The sequence below is a fragment of the Mastigoproctus giganteus genome, chromosome 3, assembly GCF_048544385.1.
Source record: "Mastigoproctus giganteus isolate SK-2022 chromosome 3, ASM4854438v1, whole genome shotgun sequence".
NCBI classification, from domain to species: Eukaryota; Metazoa; Arthropoda; class Arachnida; order Uropygi; family Thelyphonidae; genus Mastigoproctus; species Mastigoproctus giganteus.
In genome coordinates, this window is record NC_143577.1 from 139,192,215 (window position 1) to 139,206,901 (window position 14,687).

At 37.1% G+C, this 14,687-nt stretch overlaps 1 protein-coding gene across 1 annotated transcript in view; it reads left to right on the forward strand.

Annotated features, from left to right (window-relative positions):
- Positions 1-14,687, forward strand: part of LOC150088287 (cubilin-like) — a 1,623,406-nt gene that overhangs the window by 1,097,904 nt on the left and 510,815 nt on the right. The window contains exon 33 of the mRNA XM_090370104.1: positions 11,536-11,755. Within this exon, the coding sequence (XP_090226230.1) occupies positions 11,536-11,755 (220 nt within the window). The remainder of the gene's footprint in view (positions 1-11,535; positions 11,756-14,687) is intronic.

Genomic DNA, 14,687 nt, shown 5'->3' on the forward strand with positions numbered 1-14,687 from the left:
TTTCCTATCCTCAGAGGGGGGGGGGTCCTCAGGGATCTTCATTTGGTCCATTATTTTTTGCAATCTATATTAATGACATTCAAGATTGTATTCAACAAATAAACCTTAAAATATTATCATATGCAGATGGCCTAAAAATATATAAAATAATTAAATCAACTCAAGATTAAAAATTTTGGAAAAGGGAGTATCTTGTATTTCTCTATGGATTGACAATAATGGTTTAAAAGTAAATTTGGATAAATGCTGAACTATTTCAATAGACTATCACAAAAAAAAAAAAAAAAAAAAAATTACTTATTCTTATAAAATTGATGGTCAGGTAATAAAAAGAGTACATGAGGTTTTAGACTTAGGAATTTGGTTCTCTGCCAATCAGACTTTTAATTTACATATTAAAAAAGATTTTTTCAAAAGCTTCCAAATCCTTTGGGTTATTAAAACAAATATTTTTTTTTTGATTTCTCCAACATAGAACTAATAAAAACTGCATGTATGATGGTTATTAATCCAGTTCTTGAATATGCATCACAGATTTTTAATCCCTATACTTTAATACTTATCAAACAGCTGGAACATGTTCAGAGATCCATAATTAGATTTTTTGTGTATAAATTAAGATTAGAAATTAAAGCAAAATCTTATAACAAATGGTGTACTTATTTTAATATGTTACCACTTTATTAAAGAAGGGCTGCTGCTGACTGCAAGTTCTTTATGTATCTAATTAATGGTAAGTTGGATGCCCCTGAACTACTCTGCTCGATAAATTTTGGATGCCCACAAAGAACACTGAGAAGGCATGATTTATTTGTACAAGGGCCATTCAGAACTAATAACTTAAAATTTGATTATTTCAACAGGACTGTTAGATTATTAAATGAATCTAATATTGACAAGTATGTTATATTAAAAATTAAATCACATGGTTTTATCTAAAAAAGGAGAAGAAATAATTTTCAATTCAGATCCTTGTCTAAAGATATGACTGACTTCAATATTTATCTATTAAATAAGATATGTCTTTGTATTCCTTATGTATGTATTCAGGATGGATTCTGTTTTACCATAGAAAAAAAATTAATAAATTTAAAAATTAAAAAAAAAAGTAAATATAATCAAAATGAATTAAGCATTAAGACTAAATATTTAATAAAGTAACAAATGTAATGTTAGAAAATCATTTATTTTTATATTGTTTGTGCTTTCAATTTAAATGCAAATTTCTTTGATTTTTAATATATGTTGTATTATACTCTGTTTTTTTATTGATATTTAATGTGCAGTATATGGATTGTAATATATATAGTGTTCCTCCTCTGTAAGGCATTAGGCTATTTTGGAGTAATAAAAAAAAAATTACTGGAATAAGTTACCTACATGAGCAGTAGAGGCTGACAGTTTGGGGAAATTCAAGGATGAGCTGAATGTTACCTGTGGGAGGAGGGAAACTTGTAGGTTGTCTATTTCCTTTTTTCTTATTAATTATTTATTTTTCTTAAATTTTCTTCTTATCTCTCTATACATTAAAAAAGTTTTCCTCCTAGTGATATTTATTCGAGCCAATGGGAGAAGAGGGGGAGGCAATTATCTCACTTATTTTAACTATAACTGCCTCCATAACATTCACCAACCTCAGTGCACGTGGTTCACTGTGTAATGCATAACCATGCCCGGCATCATTTGATATTCCATTGTAATATTAACTGATGAATTTGTATATTTGTAAATAGTTTAGTATTGTGTAAATATTTTAAATATTTGTATAGTTTGTAAATATTTTAGTCCTGCTCTTTTGAATGCAACAATATTGCTCATGCATTACATAGGTCATTTCCTGATTAGGTATTGATCAGTGCATTTCAACAGGTACATCTAGAATCTGTGACATTTGATTTGCTGATTATATGTACTAACCTAGTAATTAACACAAAGCTGCAACCTAGATTGGCAATCGCCGATTCCAAGAGAAAATGCCACCATCATGAGTCTTGATGGAAATATAGAGAGAAACATGCTGAAAAGTTATGAACTAATCATAGAATAAGTTCAATGCGGACAGAGCAAGTGGAAAATCAATGCTACAGGAGGTAGATAGCTAACATGGAAGAAAAACAAGCCAAAACTCATCAAACCGTTAAACTGTTCAGACGTAACGTAAGATCTATACACAAGATCCTGATAATGAAGAACCCACTGAAGTATCATATTGCGATTTAGGTGATATGTTAGATAAATGCCAACATTGCGGTGGATTACCTTTTTGTGGCAAACTCAGAAGACCTGCACATTCGTGTTGTCACAGAGGGAAGGTATGTTTGCCAACTGCAAATACCTATCCAGACACTTTAGTCTGCATAGGAAGCACAGTGGTATCATCGCCATCCATCCTCCCCACATCAGGTGGAAAAGGCCTGGGTTTGAATCCTGTCGATAACACAAGAAAGTTAGTTGAGTTAGTTGGTTACAGGCAAATCGGCCAAAGAACACATGCAATTTACAGACACAAATACAGGTTTATGTAATCAATTATGGGTAACCCTAATATAATAATAATAATAATAATAATATCCAGACACTTTAAAGACTTTGTTGTTTGACAACATGGAAAAGGGGATACGTTTGAGTCTACAACAATCTTTACGCCTTCACGTCTTTTAATACTGAAAACAGGGACTTTCAAGGTGATATGAAATGATGCAAATACAAGGAGGTTCCATGGTAAAAAGAATGACAAGGTTAATGTCTGTTAGAGACATTCCATAATTTGGCCAAATCTACATTTATGACGATGGAGAAGCATTGATGGAACAAGCTAAAAGAGTGAAAAAAGGACTGATGTAGACTCAAACATTTTCTCGTTTGAGTCTGCATCAGCGGGGGTTGGGGAGCAGAGGGTAGAGCTCCCTAGTTATTATTATTTTATTTTTATTATTTTTAAAAATTTTGTTTTATTTATTTATTTATTGTTTTTTTTTTTTTTTTTTTTTTTGGCTGGTGCAGCATAAGCTTCCTTGCACCACGTGGCCATTGCTAATACTAATACTAAAAACAATTCTTAATGAACAAATAACTCCCTCTAACAAGTATTATTCCCTATTGTTGCCACTTGAACATGCTGCTGTAGAAAACAATCATCCAATAAATCCACAAAAAGCCTTGTTAGTGCACGAGTGACCAACCCACAAATTCCAGTATCTGGGAAATTAAAATCCCCCATTATAAGACATTCAGATTTACTGTCCCACTCTATTTCTCTGTACAGATGTTCATTGTACACATCACATTTTGCTTTCCCAGTGCTTATGTCACACCAAACTAACTCAACATTGCACTGTCCATCTATGTCAACTGGATTCACTTCCTTAGATTTTATGTTTCTGTACTAACAGCATAACCCCCTCCTCCCTTCCTGTCCTATCTATCCTTTCTATAAACACTGTACTCCACATATTCCAATTCTGCACTGCTTATATCTGTGTGACACCATGTCTCTGATATCCCAATAATATCCGTCTTTGATGTCTTAACCAGCACTTCAAATTCCTCAAATTTATTTACTATACTCCTAGCATAGGTGTACTTACTTACTGTTCTTACTGTTAGTTACCCTAACACAGCCCATGTATTTACTTGTTCCATGATGACTCCCAACAGTTCTTGAAATTCCCAGCACCTTGCTTTCCAAGCTGCTGCTCATTCTAATAGAAGCAGTGAAAGAATCACTTTCACCTCTGCCTGCCGCTACAGTTAATCTTTTAATCTGTTAATCACCCCTTCCCAAGCTAGCAGTTTTCTGATCCACCTAAAACTGTCTCGATAGCATCAACAAATATTCTTTCACCCTTTCTATTTAAATGTATCTCATCCCAGTAGAAGCAGTCTCTCCCTTCTGTTAACAAGCACAGATCGCGCTGAAAATAATTTGAGATAACTGAATAGAGCTATTCAGTTCACTAGCCTCTAATTCAACATTGTTAAATGTTAGGTGGCAGTTTATCCCTGTTGAAGTAAAATGGCAGCCAAAAGTTTCTTGCTGGAAATATGTAGTGTAATGAACAGGAATGATACTTTATAAAATCAAAAGAGACAGAGAGAGAGTTATAATCAATAGAGAGAGAGAGAGAGACTAAACGAGTATTTTGCATTTACATTCATAAATGAGGGGTTATTCAGGAAGGGGAATGCCAGAGGTGAAGTAACCCTGGCAGTGAGCTAGATGATTTTGTAATAACTGAGAGGAAAGTGGAAGAGAAATTGTTGAGGATAAACATAAAAAAGGCACCCGGGGTGGATGGGATCTATCCAGTTATATCAAAGAAAGTAAGCAAACCCTTAGCCATAATTATAAGAGCTTCTTTGGACTCAGGGGAGGTACCCATAGACTGGAGATGTACAAATGTGATCCTAATTCCCAAAGGAGGATCAAAGGCTGACACAAGTAATTATAGACCTGTGAGTTTAACTTCTCTTCCAGGAAAATTAATGGAGGCACTGGTTAAAGAAGCACTGCAGGATCATCTAGACAAGATTTCATTTATAGCTCGGACACAGCATGGTTTTGTTAAGGGAAAGTCTTGCCTGACCAATTTGATTGGATACTATGATGCAGTCACAAAAGAACTGGATGCAGGGAATAACTTTGATATTATATATTTGGATCTTAGAAAGGCTTTTGATACTCTTGCACATGGAAGACTGCTGCACAAATTGGAGCAGTGTAGCATTGGAGGCAAATTGCTGCTATGGATAAAGGGATGGTTGAGTGAAAGAAGACAGAGAGTGGTAATCAGTGGACTCTGCTCATCGTGGACTAATGTTATTAGTGGAGTCCCTAAGGGTTCAGTGTTGGGTCCATTGTTGTTTTCTGTATTTTTAAATGATATTGATGATGGTATATCCAGCTTAATGCCCAAGTTTGCAGACGATACAAAGGTTGGCAGGGTTGTTAAGGACACTACTTACAGTATGCTGCTGCAACAGGATCTGGAAAGGTTGAGCAGATGGGCTGAGAGGTGGTAAATGAAATTTAACATTGAAAAATGTAAAGTACTACCTATGGGAAACAGTAACCCCAGAGCAACATATGAACTTTGTGGTACTACACTTACAGTGGTAGAGAATGAAAAGGATCTGGGGGTAATTGTGCAGGCAGATATGAAATTTTTCTGAGCAAATTTTTCTGTATACGGGCTGCAAGAGTAGCTCATGGTGTCTTGTCAATGATAACAGGAATTTTTCTAGCAGGGATAAGGAGGTGATTATTCCCTTATATAAGGGACTGGTCAGGCCACACCTTGAATACTGTACAGGTCTGGAGGCCTCATTTCAAGAAGGATATAGAGCTGCTGGAACGAGTACAGAGAAGGGCAACAAGATTAGTGAATGGAACAAAGGGGTGCTCTTACGAAGAAAGGCTTAAGTTTTGCAAATTACAGTGTCTGGAGACTATACACCAGCGAGGTGATCTGATAGAGGTGTATAAAGCCTTGAATGGTTTGAGCATTCTCAATGCTGATGGGATTCTTCCTCTTGCTCAGAATAATCACCTGAGAGGGCATAAATTCAAATTGAGGAAAGACAGATGTAGGATAGACGTGTGGAAATTTGCCTTTAGCCAGCTGGGTGGTTGGTTGGTGGAACAGACTTCCGTCCCTTGTCGTGGAAGTTGATAGCCTAAATAAGTTTAAGGCTCAGCTGGACAGGTATTTTGAACGAACAGAGGGGTGAAGTGGAAGTGGTTTTTTTTTTTTTTTTTTGGCTGATGCTGCATAAGCTTGCTTTCTTGCATCAAATGCCTCTACTAATGCTAATGCTAACTTTTGAGGGACCAACCATGCAATAAACTCTGCAGAATAAAAAATGGTCTATGTGTATGGCATTCTAGCTCACGTACAAATAGATGGGAAGAAGTTGTATTGACAAGACTTCGCATTGGGCATACCTTCCTCACCCACAAACATTTACTTCTAAGAGAATATCCTCCACTCTGATCTGTCTATCAGATACAACTTACAGTAGGGCACATCCTGATTTTATTGTCCATCCTATTCAGCCATTTGTACCACCTCCTTCCGATTATTAGGGCCCAGAGTGCCAAGCGAGTGATCTGACAAATTTTAAAGCGTATTTTCTATGAAGAAGTGGTTAAAGATTTATAAAGCCTTTACTTTTAAAGTTATTTATTTTCTTGCTCTTTTTAAATAAAGAAGGAAGCCTCCTACAAGAAAGGAAAGACATCTTTCTTTTTGTTTGTTTGTTTGTTATTTAGTTTTTGGGAGCATTAGCGACTAAGGCCATATTGCTCCGGGGATATGCGGTGGTCATTCCCTGACCTTTCTGCATCCTCCGTATTTGGTGGTCACGGGCTCGACCCAAGTCTAATCAAGAAGTGTGTGCTACACACTGCTGCTCCTGCCCACCTGGCTACGGAGGTGCCCTCTCTTTTTGTATACAGGGGGTCTCAAAAATATTGGTACAAACGTTTAGGTGAAGTAGGTAATATCTAAAGTAATGTGAATTGCATAGGAACCCATAACCAGAAGCGTCATGGGAAAATAGTAGCAGAGGCACAAGATGCAGAAATGACACAAGACAGTAATTAGTGGCAAAAATTTATTTGACATAATATTAACAATGGAGTATGAGATGAATGCATTTCATGATGTTACAACAGATGCTCGAAGGTTCCACCATGAGACACGATGCATGCATGACTCAGACGCATCATGGATTGGCGGACACAGTCGAACACACCTGGAGTTTCTTTGACAGTAGCAGCAGCGCAGAGTCTCGCCACGAGATCTGTTTCCGTCTCCACAGGCGATTCATTCACGATAGATTTGAGGGCCCCCCCCACAGAAAGAAATCAAGGCTTGATAAATCAGGTGAGCGGGGGGGGCAGGCAACGGGTCCACCATGGCCAATCCATCGACACCCAAAACGGCTGTTAAATGTTGCGTCTCACATTTGCTTTTCATCGTCAAGTAATCCTGGTAGAACGTGTTCCGATATTTAGCGGAGTTCATGTGGGATGGTAACAGGTATGGGCCGACTAAGCAGTCACCAACCATACCTATCCACACATTTATTGCGAAGCGATGTTGTGCCACATGGGGGCGCACACCCTTGTGGGTTGTCTTGAGCCCACACATAAGCATTGTACTGATTGAATAAGTCTTCCTGAGTGAAATAAGCCTCATCCGCGACCAAAACATAAGCTGGAAAATTCAAGTATTGAACACTTTCTTGGAGAAACCACTGTGCAAAAGCCACACATGCAGGATGATCTTGGGTCAAAATGAACCCTTTGGAGATGAGAGGAGTGTAAGGAATCGTCGTGCTAGATATGCTATACACTGCAATGAGACACTCCTAAGGCAGAGGCAACAGCATGTGTGCTGGTAGTAGGATTATTTTGGATGCCATTCAGCACACTTTCTTCCATGGCGGGAGTTCGCATTGAATGTGGTCTGCCCGCACTACTCCTGTTACCTCTAAATGACCCATAATCACACAAATTTCGATGCACACGCACAAACAAATGGTGGTCCGCTACATGTCTGTCTGGGAAGCATTCTCCCTAAATTCATTGAGCGGTTCGTCCATTGCCCTCTGCCAATCCATACACTAGGTGCATGTCTGCCAGCTCACAGTTTGTATATTGATGCATGCCCTTCATGTGGTGACTACTGCTTGAATGAGTAAACCAGAAATTTTCCCTCTCGCGAACTGATGAACAGCGCCGTGTACAGACTTACGGTGACATTTCCGGTTATGGGTTCCTATGCGATTCACATTCCTTTAGATGTTACCTACCTCCCCTAAATGTTTATACCAATATTTTTGAGACACCCTGTATATAACTAACTTCTCTAACACAGTAACCACTAACTTCTTATCACTTGGTCACTGGTGGCAATGCTCCTACCTCCACTTGGCAGGGATGGTAACCTGTGGAAAAATCCAATCCTCGGGGCTAAAAGGAGCAGAAATGGAAACTAATGAATTTCCACGTCTAAAGCACTCAATGTGAAAACCATGAAACAGACCATGACTTCTCTATCTCAAAGAGAAAGAAAAAAAGATGCTGGTAGACAGGAACCACCAGCCTTCTTGATTATCCATTCCCTATCGGCACAACCTGTTAGCAAGCTCTCCCCTTTCATCATACAACGATGCCTGGAAAATATAGCAGCATCACCAAAAATGGTGAAACATCTCCAATCCATGGATTTGCTAATAGGGACTTTTCTCCCAAGACACTCCGAACTATTATTAAGACTCAGTTCTTTAAGCAGAATTCCAATTCAAGTCACTCCACATAACACCCTGAGTTCATCCAAGGAAGTGATCACTAAGTAGGATTTATTAAACGTTTCTGAAGAAGAAATAGTCCAGAAACTAAAGGAACAAAATGTAACTTAGGTAAAAAGAATCATGATATGAAAAGATGGCATCTTAGTCCCAAGACATAACATAATTCTAACCTTCGATACACTGAATCTACCAGCTTCAGTTAAAGCAGGTTACTTAAATTGCTTTGTTCGACCCTTGATCCCAAATCCCTTAAGATGCTACAAATGGCAGAAATTTGGTCTCTTCTAGACAGCATGCTGTGGAGTTTCAACATGTCCAAACTTTGGCTATACATCTCATATTCAATCAGAATGCAAGGCACAATCTCTGCAGTGTCCTAATTGCAGGAGCAACCGTCCAGAATGCTCTAAAGAATGTGATCTCTGGAAGTTAGGGAAGAAAATACAAAAATATAAGACTGAAAATGAAGTCTCATATCAAGAAGCTAGAAAACAAATTAAATTGAGCATGCCAAAAAAGCTCTTATGCCTTGGCTATCCACTCTCACCAATCAGTAGCATGTCAGATGGAAGTGTCACTCTCTCCAGATAAATCGATAAACCCAGTCTGTTTTACCTCCAGATAAAACAGACTGGGCTCGTTCACTTCTAATGACCCAGCTTACATCAAAGCCAAAGATAGTAGACCAAAATAACAATACACCACTCACAGTTCCAACTCAAAGCATAACCCACAGTAAAGTATCAGAAAAATTGCAAAAATCAGATCCTGTTGAGTTAAACAACCACCCTCAACAAGGATGGATGCCGATGAGGCGATCACTCAAGAAAATCTTCTCAAATTACATGCAGATAATAAAATGGAAGATAACAATGATTCAGCACACCCTAACTTTCCTAGAAAAGAAAAATCTAAACTTGACCGTCATAAACAACCCACTCATTAAAAGCAGACAGATTCATCTCCCTCTTACAAAACCAAATAATGGAACATATTATACAATACGAAATTTTTAGAAATCTTCAAGTACCGTGTTAATAGCTAGAAAAGAATAGCGAAAGCTTAAAAAGCGGTACTCACCTTGAAATTAATCTGCGATGGTTTACTTAGGTAGCGTGGTTAGTGTTTACGTTGAATTGTTAAATTGAAAAATTAAAAGGGAGGGAAGTAAGTAAAAGTTGACTGAGTTAAATGAGCGCAAGGAAACAGAAGTGTACACATCCAATCCTTGGTTGTCATCGAAATAAAAAAAGAAGAATAATTAAAAACTATGTAAGTGAATCCGGTGAAGCCAATAGTCTTTACGAGGACTTTCGTTAGTTAAAGAACGTCTTCAGTTGGCAATGTGTGGGGAGAGAATGCGTATGGTATTTTAAGAATAAAAAATTATACTCTCGTGACGCCTTTTTTGACATGTGGGAACTTTAATCTCGAGAGGTTCCAAATTGGGGAAAGATTGAAGGGGAGTTTAGAATTTAGAATTTGGAGATTAGAGTGGTGCTTGTACCATTCAATAACTAGAGCTTCATATTGAAGTATTCTGTAGCTGGATTTTAGTTTAATGATGGAAATGGCAGAATCGATGAGCGGGTTGTGGTTGTGAGTCTGGGCATGAGTTGTAAGTTCTGTGACAGATTGGTTAGACGTGAGACTATGGAAATGGTAGTATGCACGGGTGTTGGATGTTTTTGATGAGCCAAATTTGGTAGTGGTACTTCCGATATAACATGTGTTGCAGTTTGGTTGACAATTAATGAGGTATATAATATTATTAAGGTCGTTTGTAGAATATTTGTATGTGTCTTTATAGGTGCTGAAGAAGGATCCTAATTTGTTGTAGGTGGAAAAAACAAGGGAGATAAAACTAACATCCGCATAGTCCTCCCTTACCACAATGAACTAGCAGGACAGTTCCGACGTCTATTTAACAACACTGATATCTCCTTTGTTTTACGTTTTTACGTTTTTATGTTTAGCTTCAACAATTTCTCTTCCACTTTACTCTCAGTTATCACAAAATCATTTCTATCTATCAGAATTTGATAAATTTATTGCACCCCCTAAAAAATTCTTCATGTGTAAATGTAGACGAAAAATACTTATTCAGTTTGTCAGCAACCTGAGCAGGATCATCAATAGTTAGACCATTGACATCAAGTAGACCAATGTGATTCAACCCACTTCCTTTAACCTGTTAATATAGAAGTATTTGTTGCTCTTCTTTGGATTCTTTGCTGCCAGAGACTGCTCATAATCTGCCTTTACTTGCCTAACCCCCTTTGTGACTTGATTGCAGACTAGTTTATATCTACTATTAGTGTCTGTATCACTTGGTACATTATATCCATTTCATGCATTTTTCTTTTTTGCCTCATCAGTCTCATTGGTTCATCTGATATCTATTTAGGTCTAAGTCTTGAACAGTATTTCTTAGTTGGCATGAGAAGCCTATTAGCTTCTACAATTACTTCCATGAATACTTCCTATTTAGAATTTGCTGTTGGTAACATCTCTGTTGGCTTACTGCATAAAATTTAAATAATCCACTATCATCTCCCTTACGAAAGCAAAAATTTGACAGTAGTTATGTCTTTAAGTAAATCACACAACAGTACACTGTGTGCCACCCTGTAGGCCTTTTACCAGCAGATTCTTAATGCATGAGGAATTCTGCTGATAATCAGCTCAAGAATATTACTTCCTCTTGTTGTCTCCTGCTTGCTCTTGTCTTGACCATCATGGACGAAGTTTTGCATAAAGACACTGCATTGCTCTGCTCATCTGTGAGGCTGTGCAACATAAATTTTGCACAGACCTTTTCCTTCTCATAAATCCAGTTCCACACTGCAAACAGAGATAGTAATTTTCTGCATATCTATTCTAATCTACTGTATCATTGTGTATATGGAATTTTAATTTGGTGATAGGATAACATCTCCTGAGCTTGAAATCAACACTAGTCAACATGCTGTTTATTATCTTCATTGTATGCCTATTTCCAAATCTATTTAGTACCCTAGGGTGTGGCAAAACAATTGCTTTGGGTTCTTAAATTAAGTGAGACATTCCTTTGTAGATTCGATTCTTCAAAAATAGTGTGAAGATTTTTCAATAATAATAATGATTTCATCTTCAGTCAACAGTCAGAAAACAAAATTTTTGATATGTTGAATGTTAATTTTATTCTCAAAAATTTAATAGATATTTATCTTGCAGCTCACTGCTCTGGAGTTCAGTCTTGAAGGAGATTGTGCAAATGATTATCTTCTAATCAGGAATGGAAACTACTGGAATTCTCCTATAATTGGAAAGTATTGTGGTACTCAGAGGCCTGAAAATATTATTTCAGAACATTCATCCCTTATAATTATATTCCATTCTGATTCTCTGGGTACTTCACAAGGTTTTCAGTTATCCTTAGAATCAGTAACAAGAGGTAAACTTTTAATTTTGGTCTTGATAAATTAAACTTAGTTATATAGAAGTTTTCAAAAAAGTTAGATTTAAATGAAAGGTAATGATAAATCATCATCATCAGTAATTCAATCTTGTGACTGGTCAGTTCCTCTGATGAGCAGTCGCCATCTTTGTCTGTTGTTAATGATAAATAATAAAATTAATTTATTGATCGGTGTCACAGCATTATTTTCTTGCTCCTGTTACAAAGAAAGCCTAATGACTTCCAGTTGAGATTGGGCCAATTATGCAGGGCTGCCATCAATGATTATACATTGCTTAAAGGTAAGGTTACACACACACACACACACACACACACACACACACACACACATTTAGCACTCTTAACTCAACAGATGTGCGTGAGCCTTTCTGAACCCCACCCCAGTAGGAAAACTGTTTTCCCCTCATCAGTCATATTGTCCAAGATGTAACTCACAGTAGCTTTCAGTATTTGTAGTTCAGGGTGCAGATTATACAAAGTTCTTAATTCTCGCAACTTGATCATCTGTAAATTATAGGGATTCATAGTGCTCCCACATATTAGAAGTTCATGGTGCTTCATAACTGATCATCTGTTTAATAGCACTCTGTGGTGCTGCCTAACATTTGCACTTAGATATCTGCAGATACAAATATTTGGAGTTCACAGTGTTTCAATAGATCATCCACTTTTTTTTTTACTTTTCTTTTTTGGTACTAGCCCATATTTTTGAGCAGCAGATGTAGTTGCATTACAGGTACAAACAGTATTAATGCATCTAGAGACACTGTTCATGATGAAGAGTGTGTTAATAGCTCTATAATATACCAAAATATTATGATAGGGTTGTATGGATTTTGTTATGTCAGAGTGAGTAAACTTCATGTAGTGAGCTGATTAGACCTTACTTGAACTCTGTACTGAACTTGTATTTTTAGTTGCCAGAGTTAGATCTGTCAGTATTTAAATGCACTGAATGCTAGACTAGTGTGTATACCCTACAACTTACTCTGCTAAAATGTTTATAACAACACAGCTCATCATGACATCACAGTGGGTTGTGTTGTTGCATATATACCACTTCATTGATTTGCTTTAATCAGTACGGTATTTTCATATATTACACTACAGAGTTGACAAAGATGGTCTGGGCTGCCCATACATAATAAATAAAAAAATAGTACCTATCATTATAAATATTTCTTTGATTTCTCCATTAAAAATTATATGGTTTACCAATAATTAAGTATAAAACAGACTAGATTGCTGAGCCTTGTCACAAACAAGGTATGACAAAGTATTTACCAGGTATAATACTGGGAGACTAAAATGCAGATGGAATGATGGAACTAATATGCAGATCCCATTTGTGAGTCAAGTAGACCAAATTTTGGTAGAGTCTGGTCATTCTGTGCAAGGGCTTGCTACTTTGGAGCCTAAAATGCTGATGGAATCTGATATTCAGATTCCATTTGTGAGTCGAGTAAACCAAATTTTGCCGAAATCTGTTCATTCTGAGACAACTAAATGCTTTGCTTGCCTCACCAAAGAAGACTTTAGTGAGGCAAGCAAAGCAAAGAAGACTTTTGCTGATAAGTAACACTTTCCGTGTATCCCCCCCTCCTATGTGCAAGGTGTGAAACAATTCTGTTAGTATAATGAAAGTGATCACTCAGGTGTATACTAACAAAAGCAGGGTCAATATGTGGCATAGACATCACACATTGGGATGTCTCCTCTATGTGTTACCAGGCAATACTAGGAGAAAGATGACTTTCATTTTGACTTTTAATACCACCACTTTGCTTATCAGAGGCTTCAAGTGGTGAAACCCATATTAACTCTCTGCAAAGCTCTTGCAACCCCATCTCCTCCATCATGTAGTGTAAATTATGATGGGCATCGGACAAGATTCAATGTTTATTACATTAAGAGAGTACAGCTCTAAAACAGTATTTGCAGGACAGCTGTTTGGTAGTCCACCAGACCAAGCCTCTCTAATGTAACTCTCTAATGGGCATCTGGATCTCCTAGTGTATAATCCTGCTGTCTCTACTTTGCCAGCTAGTGACTGGATAGAGTCTGAGTAGGTTATGCAGAGGGTAGGTGTTATTGATACCACATTATGCCAAGGGGCTGAGTATATTCTTATTTACATGTCTACTTCACAGCAAAAAAAATTCATTAATTAGTGTAATTTCATTAATTAATTAGTAGTGGTAAATAATGCAAGAAAGCAAGCTTATACAGCATCAAATCAGCAAAAAAAAAAAAAAAAAAAAATCACATTTCACTTATCCATCTCCTCCAATAGTTTGTCTAGCAACCATCCTTCCTGAGTTTGAATTTATATCCCCTCATGCTGATAGTCTGAGCAATATGAAGTAAGCCATCAGCAGTGAGTTTGCTCAAGCCATTAAAAGCATTAAACACCTTCAGATCATCTCAGAACTGCAGAACTGAAGCCCCTTTTTCCCCTCACCAGTCTCTTTACCCTTATCCAGCAGATCTAGATCCTTCCAATATCCAATGAAGCTTCTAAAGCTTCTAGGCCTGTATGCAGTACTCAGAATGTGGCTTGACCGTTGCCTTATACAATGGGATAATCACCTCCTTATCTCTGCTAGCAAAATTCCTGTATATCATTGACAAAACCATAATGTGTATACTTTCCCCATAATATATATACTTTCCCCATAATGTGTATACTTTCCCCTAAAATGTGTATACTTACCCCTAAACTTTTATTTTATCTACTGAATGCATCATGAATAGTCAAATTGACTAGCCAAACTAATAGAACAAACTCTTCTGTCAGAAGAGCTAAACCTCCCCAAAAACTCCCTCATTTATTTCACAAACATACTGCCCTACCATTAATATCTAGACACCTGCATATCTACAAATAACATTTATTTACAGGAAAACT